Genomic DNA, 15,486 nt, shown 5'->3' with positions numbered 1-15,486 from the left:
ACATACAGTATATAGCTGGTCTTGGTACTTTAAAGAGAAAAATACACACCAGTATTCCATTTCTCCCTAAACATTTTAAGCTTGGAAGTCTTTAACTAACGTGATACCGGAGTCAACAAGCATACTTTTAGAATTTGATTAATAGGGAATATAATATGGAATCGCGTATCTAAAGAATTTAATAACGGTATGATTATATTCGTGTACTGCGACAGGGCTGTGTAGGGCTGTTTCGCCTCCCTGTTCATTCGAATCCAGCTGGTGCTGAACTTTTCTTTTAACAAATATTTATTCGAAAAAATAGAATAGCGATATTATGGACAATCAATTGACTTTTATATTTCAAAATATCGCAACATGATCGATGCTAAGTCATTTTTGATAACAATGAATAGTCACCTTCTTCCCTTCTGACAGCGGTTCCTGCTTCTATTGTGTGTGTGTGTGCAACAGAGTAAATTTTTATAGAGAAATGGAGGCTGGACAGTATGCGTTACAATATAAACATTTATATTGATTTAAATCGTGTTCTGATTTAAATCGCAAACGCGTGTTTAATTATGTGTTTTTTAATCATAATCAGGCTAATGCATTTCTACATTTTCTGTATGAACCAGCTTAGAGGTTCATACAGAAAGACAGCTCGTGTTTAAATTGAGTGTAAGGTAATTTATGCTTCTAAAGTCATGGTCAGCATTTATTATTGTACTGTGCTGTAAACTTTTTCTGTGCCTAGTCACATTATTTTATAGCGTTTTTATTGCGTTATTAAATCCGGTGGCGTTGTGTGTTAGTTTCCTGACTCCCATGTCACATGGTCTGTGATTGAATCCCAAGGAACTATGACTTTATTTTTTAACAAACATTTCTTTGAAAAAATGAAACGTTTCCCTTGGTCAGAGATAAAAAAAAACCTCACTCGCACCAAACAAATTTATATTTCTAAATATCACAACATGATCGAATTTAAGTCTTTTTAATAACAATGAATAGTCACCTATGCGTTACAAAATATACATTTATATTGATTTGAATTGCGTTTTGATTTAAATCGTAAACGCGTGTTTAAATATATGTGTTTAAAGGCGATATACTGTATAAAAGCGCTGATTCCTATGGATTGTGTTCCGCCGGGGATTCAAAAAAATTATTTTAAATAGGCTGATAAAGCTTAGACTACTGTAACTGTATTCTAGCCTGTATTACAACAGAACATTGGACAATGCAACGTAAATTGCAAAAATGCACTTGGAATCTGTCCAAGCCCTCCTACAAAAATTATTTAAACTGCGACACTGATCATTCATCTCTAAATAAACTTTATTTTACATAGCGTTTTAAGCGAATAGGTAATTAGATTGCTCATAAACCTAATCGCTTTTTCTACATAAACACAGCGTGATTGCTCTCTGAAAATGCTTTTCCTTTATATTTAGGCTCAGATTCCAACTATAGATCGTATTATTATAAACTTTCTTGGAAAAATGTATTTTATGTAAACCATGTTTGCTATTTAGGGCTAAAATACGTTCATTGTCTTCCAATCGAGTCGAGTTGACATTGGAAGCTTGCCACACCCGGACTGTTAAACCAACGCATTAGCACGTCAAAGCCCATTGAGGGTATTGAGCCAGTATTGGCTTTAGTATTCCCCCCCTCTCCCCTCAATTCAATTCAAGGTGTTTCATTTGCATGACAGATGGGTACAAGCAGTGTTGGGTATGTATATTGTAACGCTTACTGTGTAAGAGCCGGCGTACCAGAGCAGCGCACCGAGGGAGCGTCTGCATTTATAACTTAGTTTTTAAAATTAGTCAAGCGATATGAAGCATCTCCTTTTACTTTTAAGTCCCTTAAATACATTGAGCACAGCTTTCTCACCACTTAAGATTGCTGAACAAGCATACTTTTAGAATTTGATTAAAAGGGAATATAATATGGAATCGCGTATCTCAAGAAATTAATAACGATATAATTATATTCATGTTGCAAAAGAACTGCAACGGACATAAAAACTCCCTTGCTTTTAACAGAGCGTTCCATAATTTCTAACTACGAAAATGATTTAAACAGCGACACTTATCATTCAACCAGAGCTCGAAATATCACAAGGATCCTCTAGAGCACAGCAAAGACTGTATTAAAAGAATCGCGTATCTCAAGAAATTAATAAGATTTAATTATATTCGTGTAATTCGTATAATTATATAATGCCAGCGAACTCTTGTTTTTATGTCCACTATAACAGACAATCTCCTTTGCTTTTAACCGAGCGTTTAATAATTTCCTAAAATGAAAATGATTTACTTTATTTCCCTCACGGGATCAATAAAATTATCTATCATCTGTCTAAACTATGGGACAGAATTCTGGGGTCTCCCCATACCAGAGATTATGGTAGGGCTTCAGAATGGTGATTGGCCAACCAACAAAAACAACCACATAAACATAATACCAACCAAAAACATAGATAACGACCACAATACAAAATCAAATATATCAAACCATTATACTCTCCCAAATTCCTCCAATTATCATAATCCTGCCCCTTATGCAAAACCAAACCCTCCTCCCATCCCAGTTTATCCTCTTTATCATCCTCAAAATCTACCTCGATTTTCAACTTAAAGCATTACTGCTTACTGGGTTTTTGAGGGGGAGGTGTCTTTCGCTGGAAATCTCGCCTGCTTCCACTACTCAACCCCCTCTCTGCCGGAGTGCTGGCTGTGACGAATTAAACCGGTTTCACAGGTATTCAAAGTAGGAAGTACAGTGTTTAGTGGTAGCTGGGCTACTCCCTCAATAGAATCGCTTTAACATGCTAATGCGTTGGTTTAACAGTACGCTGGGCAAACGTTCCGAGGTCAAATTCTTCCAGCACGGGGGTACCTTTAAAGCGGAGACGACGGCACCGAAATGTTTTGCCGCGCCTTCTCTTTAAAGCCCTGGCCAAATATGAAGACAGTACGTACAGTTATAATTCAAACGGAATTAAAAACTACACATCCCAGTTACCATGGTGGTGCTTGTGATCATTGCGTTTAACCAACGAAACAGGGCGAAAATCAGTCACATGACTTCGGGGCAGAGTTTCGAAAGCTTAACCTATCAGCAACAAAGCGAAATTTACACGATAGGCTACCTCAAACTGTCAGTTACACGACTGTGTATGTCGCTTAAGCCACTCCTATTTGGCATTTTAGTTATGGAGGCGAGAAGACGCCCGCCCCCCTCTCTGGGTGCCTGATTTGCCGCCATCTTTAACCGCTTCGTGTCCAAATCGCAGTAGCTACGCATACGAAATCAAGTTCATCCCAGCTACAAAACATATATATATATTTTTGTGGTAAGAGGGAGCAAAACATCAGTATTTACTGCTATTAATTAGTGTACGATTTATAGTTGAAATCTGAGCCTAAATATAAAGTTAAAATCTCGACAAAGCAATGTAGGAAATACAGAGAAAATAAATCCTTTCTGACATCTAAAATCAGTTTTGATCAAGGTCTCTAAAACAAACAAGAAAAAGAGGATTTTCGGAGGGCAATTACGCTGTATTTATATAGAATAAGTGATCTAATTTCTTGTTCGTTTAAAACAGTGAAATATCAGCTGCAAAAGATCGCACCAGAAACAGCACTCTCTCTGCCTGTCATAGACGTTCAGGAAAGGCTGAATGAAGTCATGTCAAGTACAATAATTCGGTGATCAATAATAACAGTTGTAGGACAAGAAACAAAAGAAAGTGAAAACTTAAGGCTAAAACTCAAATTCATTCTACAAATTAAGGCAAATGAAAATTCAGGACGTTAAAGTGCTAGAGGTGTAAAAAATACAAAAATGCACATGAGCAAAAAGTTTTAGAAATTGAGCAAACAGAAAAAAAGCCATGCCTATAGTGCAGAAGAGGGATGCAGCAACACTTGCTTAGATATACAAAAAAATCACAAAAAGGTGTACGTTACAAAAGAACATGCAAACATGTACATCAATTTCCCTTCGCGATCAATAGTCTTATCTATAAACATGAAACAGAGTGAGGAATCAGAAATTAGCATGCATACAAAACAGCAATTCTGTCAGTGAGCCCTAAATGAATTAATAGCAACTATGGTTTCAAGGAGGGCTTTCAGGGCATTCAGGTAAACTGCCAGGTGAAAGGATTTGTAAACATATTTTGTTAAAGCAAGTCAGTTTTTTCCGCAACACATAAAAGACATTTTTCCAAGAAAGTTTAGCCTTTGTCACTAATGAAACCACTAAATAAAGACATAAATATAGAAATCTTAAGATTTGTTTTATTTAATGTTGGTAGCTGGATGAACTGTCAGGTTGAGCTAAGTGTATATTTTGTCGCAGAGTTGCTGCAAGATGTTAACAGTGAAAAAGGTATTTAGAAATGAGTTATTTCAAGATGAAAATTTTCAGAATAATTGCAAATCTAGCAGGATAGAGAAAGCACAGAAAACTGGCAGTTAGATTGATCAGATTAGTATGAAAAGTCATTTAGCAAAGGGAATGAGAAGAGTGACAAACTAGTATACTTTAGATCTTTTTTTCTGAACCAGGGAAAATCTGATCATGTTTCCCTATAACAATAATAAAAAACTTTATTTGATATATCACCATTAAAGGTGGCATCTCAAAGCAATACAGTAGATGTAAAAACAGATAAAAGGACCACAGATTACAAAGTAATAATAATTAATAATAATAATAATAATTAATAATTGCTTACACTTATGTAGCGCTTTTCTGGACACTCCACTCAAAGTGCTTTACAGGTAATGGGGACTCCCCTCCACCACCACCAATGTGCAGCATCCACCTGGATGATGCGACGGCAGCCATAGTGCGCCAGAACGCTCACCACACATCAGCTATCAGTGGGGAGGAGAGCAGAGTAATGTAGCCAATTCATAGAGGGGGATTATTAGGAGGCCATGATTAGTAAGGGCCAATTGGAAATTTGGCCAGGACACCGGGGTTACACCCCTACTCTTTTCGAGAAGCGCCCTGGGCTTTTTAATGACCACAGAGAGTCAGGACCTCGGTTTTACGTCTCATCCGAAGGACGGCGCCTGTTTACAGTATAGTGTCCCCGTCACTATACTGGGGCATTAGGACCCACATGGACCGCAGGGTGAGCGCCCCCCGCTGGCCCCACTAACACCTCTTCCAGCAGCAACCTTAGTTTTTCCCAGGAGGTCTCCCATCCAGGTACTGACCAGGCTCACACCTGCTTAGCTTCAGTGGGTTGCCAGTTGTGAGTTGCAGGGTGATATGGCTGCTGGCTCCATATAAAGTAAATGCATATAAGAAAGACAAGCAGTTAGAGGTGCTACCAAAATTAGAAAATGAAGCAGATACAGACACTAAGTCTTCTGAAAAGAAAGGTTCTGAGGTTAGATTTAAACTGGCCCTGGTGTGTGTGTGTTTGTGTCTGTCTGTCCTGTGATGGACTGGTGCTATGTCCAGGGTGTATTCTGCCTTGTGTCCGTCGCTTACTGGGATAGGCTCCAAATCCTCTGTACTGGATAAAGAGATTAGAAATGGATGGAAGTAAAGGCACTGTGTGGATGGAACTATACACAGTGTTAGAAACCCACTATGAAATGGCAGCATCTCACTGAGAATAAAATATTTTATAGTGCTGGCTTAAGGAAACAGCCTTTCCACCTCTCTTGCACATCAGTATCCATACCTAGTTATTTAAACAAATTGCCTCTAATTATAAACATCTTAATATGCTGGCTCTGTGGATCCGCATCAGCTATGTTTGCCCATTCCTTCAATTCATGTGCATCCAACACATAGTTCAACGCTAGCAACTACACAAAATCTAAAATACAATCCTCATTTCAGTATCTATGTAAACATACAGTCTGTTAACTTCATCATCTTCATCAAAAGTATGCCTAACCCCATTAGGAAGTGTTCTTGTTATCAGTGTATTCCTCAGCTATCCCAAAATTATCTTCTTCTTACCAACATCTCTAGTCTTTTATCCTGCAATAACTCAGCCAACACTTCAATCTCCAAAAGCTGCTTGTGTTCATTTCTTTAAATCACAAATATCATGTGTAAATACTGGCCATGTAATACTCTGCATTGTGGAATAATAGTTTATTTTAAAGGGAACTAGAGAAACTAAGAACTAGAGAAATCAAGAAAGGCTTTTTTTTTCTAGAATTAATAAATGCACATCCTGTTCACTGGGGAAATTAAATCCACACTGAGCAATCTTCAATATGTTCAGAATATGACAGTGAGAATCCTATCAGGGATGCATTACACCTGTTTTCAAGTCCTTGCATTGGTTATCTATCAGGTTTCGAGTCAACTTCAAAATCCTCATCCTCATTCTAATAATAATATGGCTTATTATCCGTCTACTCCCCACCTTTGTCCGTCTGACTCTGGTCTTCTAGCTGTCCTCAAGAACATCTACATTCTGTGGGTGATAGGGTCTTCTCAAGCTGCACCCCAGAGCTCTCAATTTGTATTCCCAGTGATATCAGTCACGTACCCTGAGTGCATTTAAATCTAACCTCAGAACCTTTCTTTTCAGAAGACTTAGTGTCTGTATCTGCTTCATTTTCTAATTTTGGTAGCACCTCTAACTGCTTGTCTTTCTTATATGTATTTACTTTGTAAATGATGTGACTGATTTTTCGCCCTGTTTCGTTGGTTAAACGCAATGATCACAAGCACCACTATGGTAACTGGGATGTGTAGTTTTTAATTCCGTTTGAATTATAACTGTACGTACTGTCTTCATATTTGGCCAGGGCTTTAAAGAGAAGGCGCGGCAAAACATTTCGGTGCCGTCGTCTCCGCTTTAAAGGTACCCCCGTGCTGGAAGAATTTGACCTCGGAACGTTTGCCCAGCGTACTGTTAAACCAACGCATTAGCATGTTAAAGCGATTCTATTGAGGGAGTAGCCCAGCTACCACTTAACACTGTACTTCCTACTTTGAATACCTGTGAAACCGGTTTAATTCGTCACAGCCAGCACTCCGGCAGAGAGGGGGTTGAGTAGTGGAAGCAGGCGAGATTTCCAGCGAAAGACACCTCCCCCTCAAAAACCCAGTAAGCAGTAATGCTTTAAGTTGAAAATCGAGGTAGATTTTGAGGATGATAAAGAGGATAAACTGGGATGGGAGGAGGGTTTGGTTTTGCATAAGGGGCAGGATTATGATAATTGGAGGAATTTGCGAGAGTATAATGGTTTGATATATTTGATTTTGTATTGTGGATGTTATCTATGTTTTTGGTTGGTATTATGTTTATATGGTTGTTTTTGTTGGTTGGCCAATCACCATTCTGAAGCCCTACCATAATCTCTGGTATGGGGAGACCCCAGAATTCTGTCCCATAGTTTAGACAGATGATAGATAATTTTATTGATCCCGTGAGGGAAATAAAGTAAATCATTTTCATTTTATGAAATTATTAAACGCTCGGTTAAAAGCAAAGGAGATTGTCTGTTATAGTGGACATAAAAACAAGAGTTCGCTGGCATTATATAATTATACGAATTACACGAATATAATTAAATCTTATTAATTTCTTGAGATACGCGATTCTTTTAATACAGTCTTTGCTGTGCTCTAGAGGATCCTTGTGATATTTCGAGCTCTGGTTGAATGATAAGTGTCGCTGTTTAAATCATTTTCGTAGTTAGAAATTATGGAACGCTCTGTTAAAAGCAAGGGAGTTTTTATGTCCGTTGCAGTTCTTTTGCAACATGAATATAATTATATCGTTATTAATTTCTTGAGATACGCGATTCCATATTATATTCCCTTTTAATCAAATTCTAAAAGTATGCTTGTTGACTCCGGTATCACGTTAGTTAAAGACTTCGATGCTTAAAATGTTTAGGGAGAAATGGAATACTGGTGTGTATGTTTTCTTTAAAGTACCGAGACCAGCCATATACTGTATGTTTAAGTTCCAAAATTAATATCGTTTATGGACTTCACACGCGTTGCAGTATGCTCCTATTCTTTTTATGCTCAGGCACTAAGATTTCTCTTCTGCTTTGTGTAAGGATGGTATCAAAAGCAATCTTAAGTGGTGAGAAAGCTGTGCTCAATGTATTTAAGGGACTTAAAAGTAAAAGGAGATGCTTCATATCGCTTGACTAATTTTAACAACTAAGTTATAAATGCAGACGCTCCCTCGGTGCGCTGCTCTGGTACGCCGGCTCTTACACAGTAAGCGTTACAATATACATACCCAACACTGCTTGTACCCATCTGTCATGCAAATGAAACACCTTGAATTGAATTGAGGGGAGAGGGGGGGAATACTAAAGCCAATACTGGCTCAATACCCTCAATGGGCTTTGACGTGCTAATGCGTTGGTTTAACAGTCCGGGTGTGGCAAGCTTCCAATGTCAACTCGACTCGATTGGAAGACAATGAACGTATTTTAGCCCTAAATAGCAAACATGGTTTACATAAAATACATTTTTCCAAGAAAGTTTATAATAATACGATCTATAGTTGAAATCTGAGCCTAAATATAAAGGAAAAGCATTTTCAGAGAGCAATCACGCTGTGTTTATGTAGAAAAAGCGATTAGGTTTATGAGCAATCTAATTACCTATTCGCTTAAAACGCTATATAAAATAAAGTTTATTTAGAGATGAATGATCAGTGTCGCAGTTTAAATAATTTTTGTAGGAGGGCTTGGACAGATTCCAAGTGCATTTTTGCAATTTACGTTGCATTGTCCAATGTTCTGTTGTAATACAGGCTAGAATACAGTTACAGTAGTCTAAGCTTTATCAGCCTATTTAAAATAATTTTTTTGAATCCCCGGCGGAACACACTCCATAGGAATCAGCGCTTTTATACAGTATATCGCCTTTAAACACATATATTTAAACACGCGTTTACGATTTAAATCAAAACGCGATTCAAATCAATATAAATGTATATTTTGTAACGCATAGGTGACTATTCATTGTTATTAAAAAGACTTAAATTCGATCATGTTGTGATATTTAGAAATATAAATTTGTTTGGTGCGAGTGAGGTTTTATTTAATCTCTGACCAAGGGAAACGTTTTATTTTTTCAAAGAAATGTTTGTTAAAAAATAAAGTCATAGTTCCATGGGATTCAATCACAGACCATGTGACATGGGAGTCAGGAAACTAACACACAGCGCCACCGGATTTAATAACGCAATAAAAACGCTATAAAATAATGTGACTAGGCACAGAAAAAGTTTACAGCACAGTACAATAATAAATGCTGACCATGACTTTAGAAGCATAAATTACCTTACACTCAATTTAAACACAAGCTGTCTTTCTGTATGAACCTCTAAGCTGGTTCATACAGAAAATGCAGAAATGCATTAGCCTGATTATGATTAAAAAACACATAATTAAACATGCGTTTGCGATTTAAATCAGAACACGATTTAAATCAATATAAATGTTTATATTGTAACGCATACTGTCCAGCCTCCATTTCTCTATAAAAATTTACTCTGTTGCACACACACACACACAATAGAAGCAGGAACCGCTGTCAGAAGGGAAGAAGGTGACTATTCATTGTTATCAAAAATGACTTAGAATCGATCATGTTGCAATATTTTGAAATATAAAAGTCAATTGATTGTCCATAATATCGCTATTCTATTTTTTCGAAGAAATGTTTGTTAAAAGAAAAGTCCACCACCAGCTGGATTCGAATACACAACCTGTGCGTTGTTAGTCACGCACCTAGACCAGTAGGCTACAAGACAACTCGCATGAACAGGGAGGCGAAACAGCCCTACACAGCCCTGTCGCAGTACACGAATATAATCATACTTTTCCATAGATTCCATATTATATTCCCCATTAATCAAATTCTAAAAGTATGCTTGTTGACTCCGGTATCACGTTAGTTAAAGACTTCGAAGCTTAAAATGTTTAGGGAGAAATGGAATACTGGTGTGTATTTATTTCTTTAAAGTACCAAGACCAGCTATATACTGTATGTTTATGTTCCAAAATTAATATCGTTTATGGCCTTCACACGCGTTGCAGTATGCTCCTATTCTTTTTATGCTCAGCTACTAAGATTTCCCTTCAGTGGTAAAATTAGATATGAATATTCAATACTTAAACGGGCACAGTTAAGACATTAAATATACATATACATACTGTATACAGTACAGTTTGCATACGGTAATATGTTTATGTTCCTAAATCAATCTCTTTTATGAGCATGTGAAAGGCATGGGGAATCACTGTACTTTGCATGATTGGAAACAAATGCGTGATTGCGAAATGCTGTGGTGTTACTTTTACAAAGACGGTCAATAAAAAAAAAGAATGTTGACCAGGGCAATACTTTGAGTTTACACTTACAGCTTGTCCAAGGTCATTCATTATTAATACTATTAGTAATATCTTCGTTAAAGACTGATGGCCACAGCTCAAACATGAGAGGTTGAGCTTTATTAGCTCCACCTTGCGGAAATTCCGGATACTATTATTTTGCTTGTCGTATTATAGGAGAATTTACGGTAACTAGCGGTATTTACCGGTAACTCGCGGTATTTACCGGTAGCTTGCGGTAGACTGCGTACAGTGTACCGGAAAATTATGCGGTATCGCCCGCGCATTTTGAATGGCTGCATCTGTACCAAGCTTAAGCATGTTAAACTACTTGTCTGCTCTGATTTGGTGGATTTAAAGCAATCTAATATGACTTCCATGTAAACTATCACATTAAAGAAAAAACGTTCATTGTAGTCAATTATGGGGTGAAAGGAGTCAAAACCTTTAACTATAGACAACTACACACAGATTTCTTAGCGTTTTTTCATAACAGGACCGAGGTGAGTTTCCCGAAAGCATCGTAGTACTAAGAAAATCGTGAAACTCCATCTTAAGATTGTGATGCTTTTTGCTAAGCGACTTCAGGGGCGTGGTTAACAAAGAAGTACTTTATACTCACTCTTAAAATGACAGATTAAGAGGGGTTTTGGGAAAAAGTAGCACATATGTTATGTACGTACATCGTAAAGTTGCTCGTTAATCTCCAAGACTCATCGTTTTCGGGAAACTTACCCCAAAACGTAAATTAAGATTTCTACCACTATCCACAGCACTCTTCTCATTTACCAAACGGGTCAAGAAAAACATGTCATTTGCACCCCCTAAATCAGATTCAATGCAGACTCAAAAGAGCAGCCAAAATCTCTAATCTCTTGGTAAACAAGGGTCAAGATTAGACAGACACCAAGGCTTCAATTCTGAATGGCGTACCTGGAAGGCCTCCTTGTCATCTAGCAGGTCACTAGGATGGTAAATGGCAAATATAGTAAGATTGAAAAATGCACAGGCAGAGCCGATATGGAAATAGAAAGGGAACAGCCGACTCTGGATGAATCCAAATGTGTGTCTGTTCAGATTATTGTCCATCACAAAGCCTAGAAAAAAAGAGTAACCCATCATAAAGCAACATGGGAACAAGTAATAGGTTTATTCCATGCTGAAAAAAGGGAGAAAGAAAACACAACATTTCAGCCTTGAAGCCTTCTTCAGGTGTGAGAAAGACAAGGCAGTAAACAAAGGTAATGTAGCGGGAGAATAAAAGCTGGGAGAGAGGAGGGGCGAGAGGCGGGAGCAGGGGACAGAAAGAGAGGCCAATCAAGAGGTGTGAAGTCAGAATAGGTGTAGAGGGGTGTGAAATGAAACCTTCAATGAATAGAGAGAATTTAAAAGAAAAGTAGTTTGTCATTAAGAGAAGGGGGAAGGTGTGATCCTAGCTGCAGGATAATTTTGGTTTCTGTAGTCTTTCTGATGTATGAGTTCGGAAAACTGTCTTTGAGAACACAGACGGAGAGATTAGAGTAGTCACGGCCGTCAGAGGTGAAATGAAAAACAATAGGCTTGGAAAGATCTTAAATCTTCACAGCCCTAACATGTTCTCTGAAGCGGTCTCTGAGTCTCCTTCCTGTTTCTCCAATGTAGATGGCTGGGCATTTACTGCAAGAGATACAGTAAATATGGTTGCTGGAGGTACAAGATGCCATCTGGGTGAACCGGAATTGTCCTGAGGGGCCAGCTTTTATTTTCCCGCTACATTATCTTTGTTACTGCCTTGTCTTTCTCACACCTGAAGAAGGCTTCACTGCCGAAACGTTGTGTTTGCTTTCTCCCTTTTTTCAGCGTAGAATTAACCTATTACTTGTTCCTTTGCAGCCTATGCATGCTGACGCAGCTACCCACCTGAACTAATAAAGCAACATTACTTACTGTTGCAAGGGAGATACAGAAATAGTTTGTATCCAAAAACAGGGTATGTTTTTGTTCCATTTTACTAAATTACACAGTTTTTCAACCCTGCAACTGAAGCCGTCTCTGCTGCTACTACCAACAACCAACAACTACTATTTTTAAATGCTAAAGTAACATTTTTTCAATGATTCACCTTAAACTTGCTTTAGTCACAGTGTCATTGGATGTACCAGATAATTTTTATAAGCAACTTGAAATCTTCTACTTTCTGGGACCTCAAAAAGTATAATTAGTAAAATTATTAAATTCTGGTTTCAAATTAAACCAATTCAACTCCAAACAGAAATAACATTTGCATCAATATATCTTCAATATAAAAATAAACAAAAATTCACAGCTGATTTAAAACCAGCTATTCTCCACATCCCTTCTGGAAAAGAAAAAAGAGTGCTCATTAGAGATTTTACCTGATATGAAGGTGACCCAGATCTGCATGCCCCAGAAGGTGGAGAGAAAGATGAGCTGCAGTAGTTTGGCTGTCACTGTGGGCTCTCTGTCTGTAGGCATTTTCACTCCCTGAGCAGACACTCAGGCTGATGGTCCTGTCCCTCACGATGGTGCCCGCACAAATTCTACAGTCTTGTATACCTTCAGGGTACACACAAACAATATAAAATCCTGGAGTCTCTGCCTCACACTGCCTTTGTCACTTCTTCAACCCTGACATACTGCAGGCAGTAATGCTTAGCTTTGGTCCTTGAAGGCTACAATTTGTTGGTTATAATCATAGATATTTTAGATACAGGAGTTACAATATATGCAAGTTATGAGCATCAACAATCAAATCTAAACCACCTCTAACATGTTTCACTATTATAACTCGCTATGGAGCTCCAGTGAAAAGAACACCAAGCCTGTCATTTAGCGAAACACTTTCCTCTGAACCTTTAAAAATTCACAACAAGGTAAACTAAACCTTGTTTTACCAGCCAACATGAAATTCTGTGGTACAGTAGCTGGTCTATCACATTTACCAATCAAACCTAACTGACTAAATATCAAGTGACCTCATCATTAACACTGGTCCCTTTCTACACATATATAAATCTACAAAGTTATTGTTGTACTACACAATATGTCTCATCTTAAAATTGTAATTAACATAACGCTATGGAATAGGGTTTCTGCATAAATAGACAAAATCCTTTGCAGTAAAAAGAATACTGCAGAATAAAGCAAAATGCCTAAGACTTGCATGGTTGTTTTTTTGGTTGTCTTAAAGATGGTTCTGTGGCTTTTAGATGGGTAGTGAGGTCCTTATGTCCCAGTCTGAGAGTACACCCCAACAAAGTAGTGTATTATCCTCACTAACTGATTGCCAGTCAGATAAAACTGAACTGCATTACAGCACACTGTTAAAGGAAATTAGAAGTCATGCCTTGTCTACCCACTTCTGGTAAATCACTTTACCCCATGACAAGATCAAATACCCCATATTTACTCGTAATACTTTTAATGCAAGATCTTGGAAAGGATCACAATTAGCACATACACTACACTACTATCACCACCTAATGGTAATCTATTACCACCCCAAATTTATTTTACTATTTATAACAATTAATAAATGAATTATATAACTAAGAAATTTTAATTAACCAGCTTTGAAGAACACAAATACATTACAAACAAGAACAAGGTGCACATATTTTACAATGATAAAATGTATTTTAACATTGGAATAATGTGAAATACGAAACTATTAACTTTCAGTAAAACACCTCAAACAGTCTATGTGTCTATCTATGTGGCTTGTCTACCTTTTACTAGTTACATAGATCTGAAAGACTCAAAACCAAATGAAATACAAGTGCATTATTACAGTGATTTCATCTGTCGTCCCTGCTTTGAGATCTCTCCCTCTTCTTTTCTGTACTTCTTTTCTCAACCTATGTTCTCTGATAGGTACATCTTTCTGGAGGATAATGTACGTTTACCAGTTGCAACTACTGCACATGACTTAAATGTTAAACAATCACAACATAGTTTGAAATGCAAGCAAAAGGTCACCTGTAACGTTTGATTACATGTTATATGTAGTGGAAGATTAATAGCACCACATAATTAAAGATTAATAACATTTCAACATTTACTACTTTCTAAAATTAAACAGCATCCATGTAGCAACAGCTGAAACTGCACTGATATTGTCCTATTAAGGCAAAGATTAGTCATTTACAACATCAACAGTGAAATAAACCATAAACTACACTTACATTCACAACTAATATTATAATTTATGACTAACAAACTTAAACAGCATAGATTAAACACATCAGCAACAGAAAGAGCCACTACAGGGAATTTTTGACTCACATTTGAATGTGCCAATTAAAATGTTGCATTGCACATTGAGGGTGCCGCTGGTTGTATGTTTCCATATTTTTATACTTATATTAGAATTTTGTGTACCAATCTTCACCCGTGTACTATTTTCTTTTACAGTTAACACACACATTGGGTAGATAAAAGTGGAAAAAAAGGGTAAACTTGAATTTCTCAGAAGACTTTAATGTTTACCACTAAGAACAGGTAAACCTGACGCCGAACAAGGAAGTTGGGGTTCATAATTCAAAGTTGGAAACCAATTAAACTAAAGAACTTTACAGAGTCAATGGAGGCTACCAATGTCACCTTCACGAGTTTATTTTAACCACTCATAAGCAGGACTGAGTTTGATTACAACCCGCTAAACTAAGAATGCTTTATTTTATTAAAATACGATAAAGCACAAATATTTAAATATAAGTAAACGTTTTTCTCCGCTCACAACACCCCATGAGGACCACTCACAGTCGATTCATTTTCAGTCAGCAGCAGGTTTTTAATCATCTTACAATGAAACTGAGTTTATTTTCATCTTGACTTCATTACAACATAAACCATGTTTAAACCTCCGCTTTTAATGAGTACCTGCTATACCAGGTTTCGTATGGCTAAGTTTAACAAATATACTTTGTCAAATCCAAAACGAATCGAATCAAAATATAATCGTCACAACCTGCTGAAAGTTGCAATTGCTTTATTTTAAGTTAAATGGCTTCCCTCTGCATTAATACTCGGTTCTACCTAACCAATTTTCACAACAAAACTCAAAACAGTGTTTACCTCCTCCCTTTATTCCTTGATATAGTTACAGACACTAAGCGCGGTAGCCACTCCCACC

General features: G+C 37.3%; 1 protein-coding gene across 2 annotated transcripts in view; it reads right to left on the bottom strand.

Annotated features, from left to right (window-relative positions):
- Positions 1-15,486, bottom strand: part of LOC148652107 (transmembrane protein 205) — a 30,295-nt gene extending 14,809 nt beyond the window's left edge. Inside the window, exons 1-3 of one of the 2 annotated variants that reach the window (XM_088598709.1) lie at positions 15,429-15,486; positions 12,728-12,908; positions 11,286-11,449 (exon numbers count right to left, since the gene is read on the bottom strand). In XM_088598709.1, coding sequence (XP_088454835.1) covers positions 11,286-11,449; positions 12,728-12,827 — 264 coding nt within the window. In that variant the 5' untranslated portion in view covers positions 12,828-12,908; positions 15,429-15,486. Of the gene's footprint in view, positions 1-11,285; positions 11,450-12,727; positions 12,909-15,428 lie in introns of those variants that run through there. The other variant, XR_015925227.1, reaches the window with a different exon arrangement.

This window comes from Lepisosteus platostomus, chromosome 11, assembly GCF_059453375.1.
Source record: "Lepisosteus platostomus isolate fLepPlt1 chromosome 11, fLepPlt1.hap1, whole genome shotgun sequence".
NCBI classification, from domain to species: Eukaryota; Metazoa; Chordata; class Actinopteri; order Semionotiformes; family Lepisosteidae; genus Lepisosteus; species Lepisosteus platostomus.
Note: the sequence above shows the minus strand (reverse complement) of the source record. Positions and strands in the feature narration are given on the sequence as shown.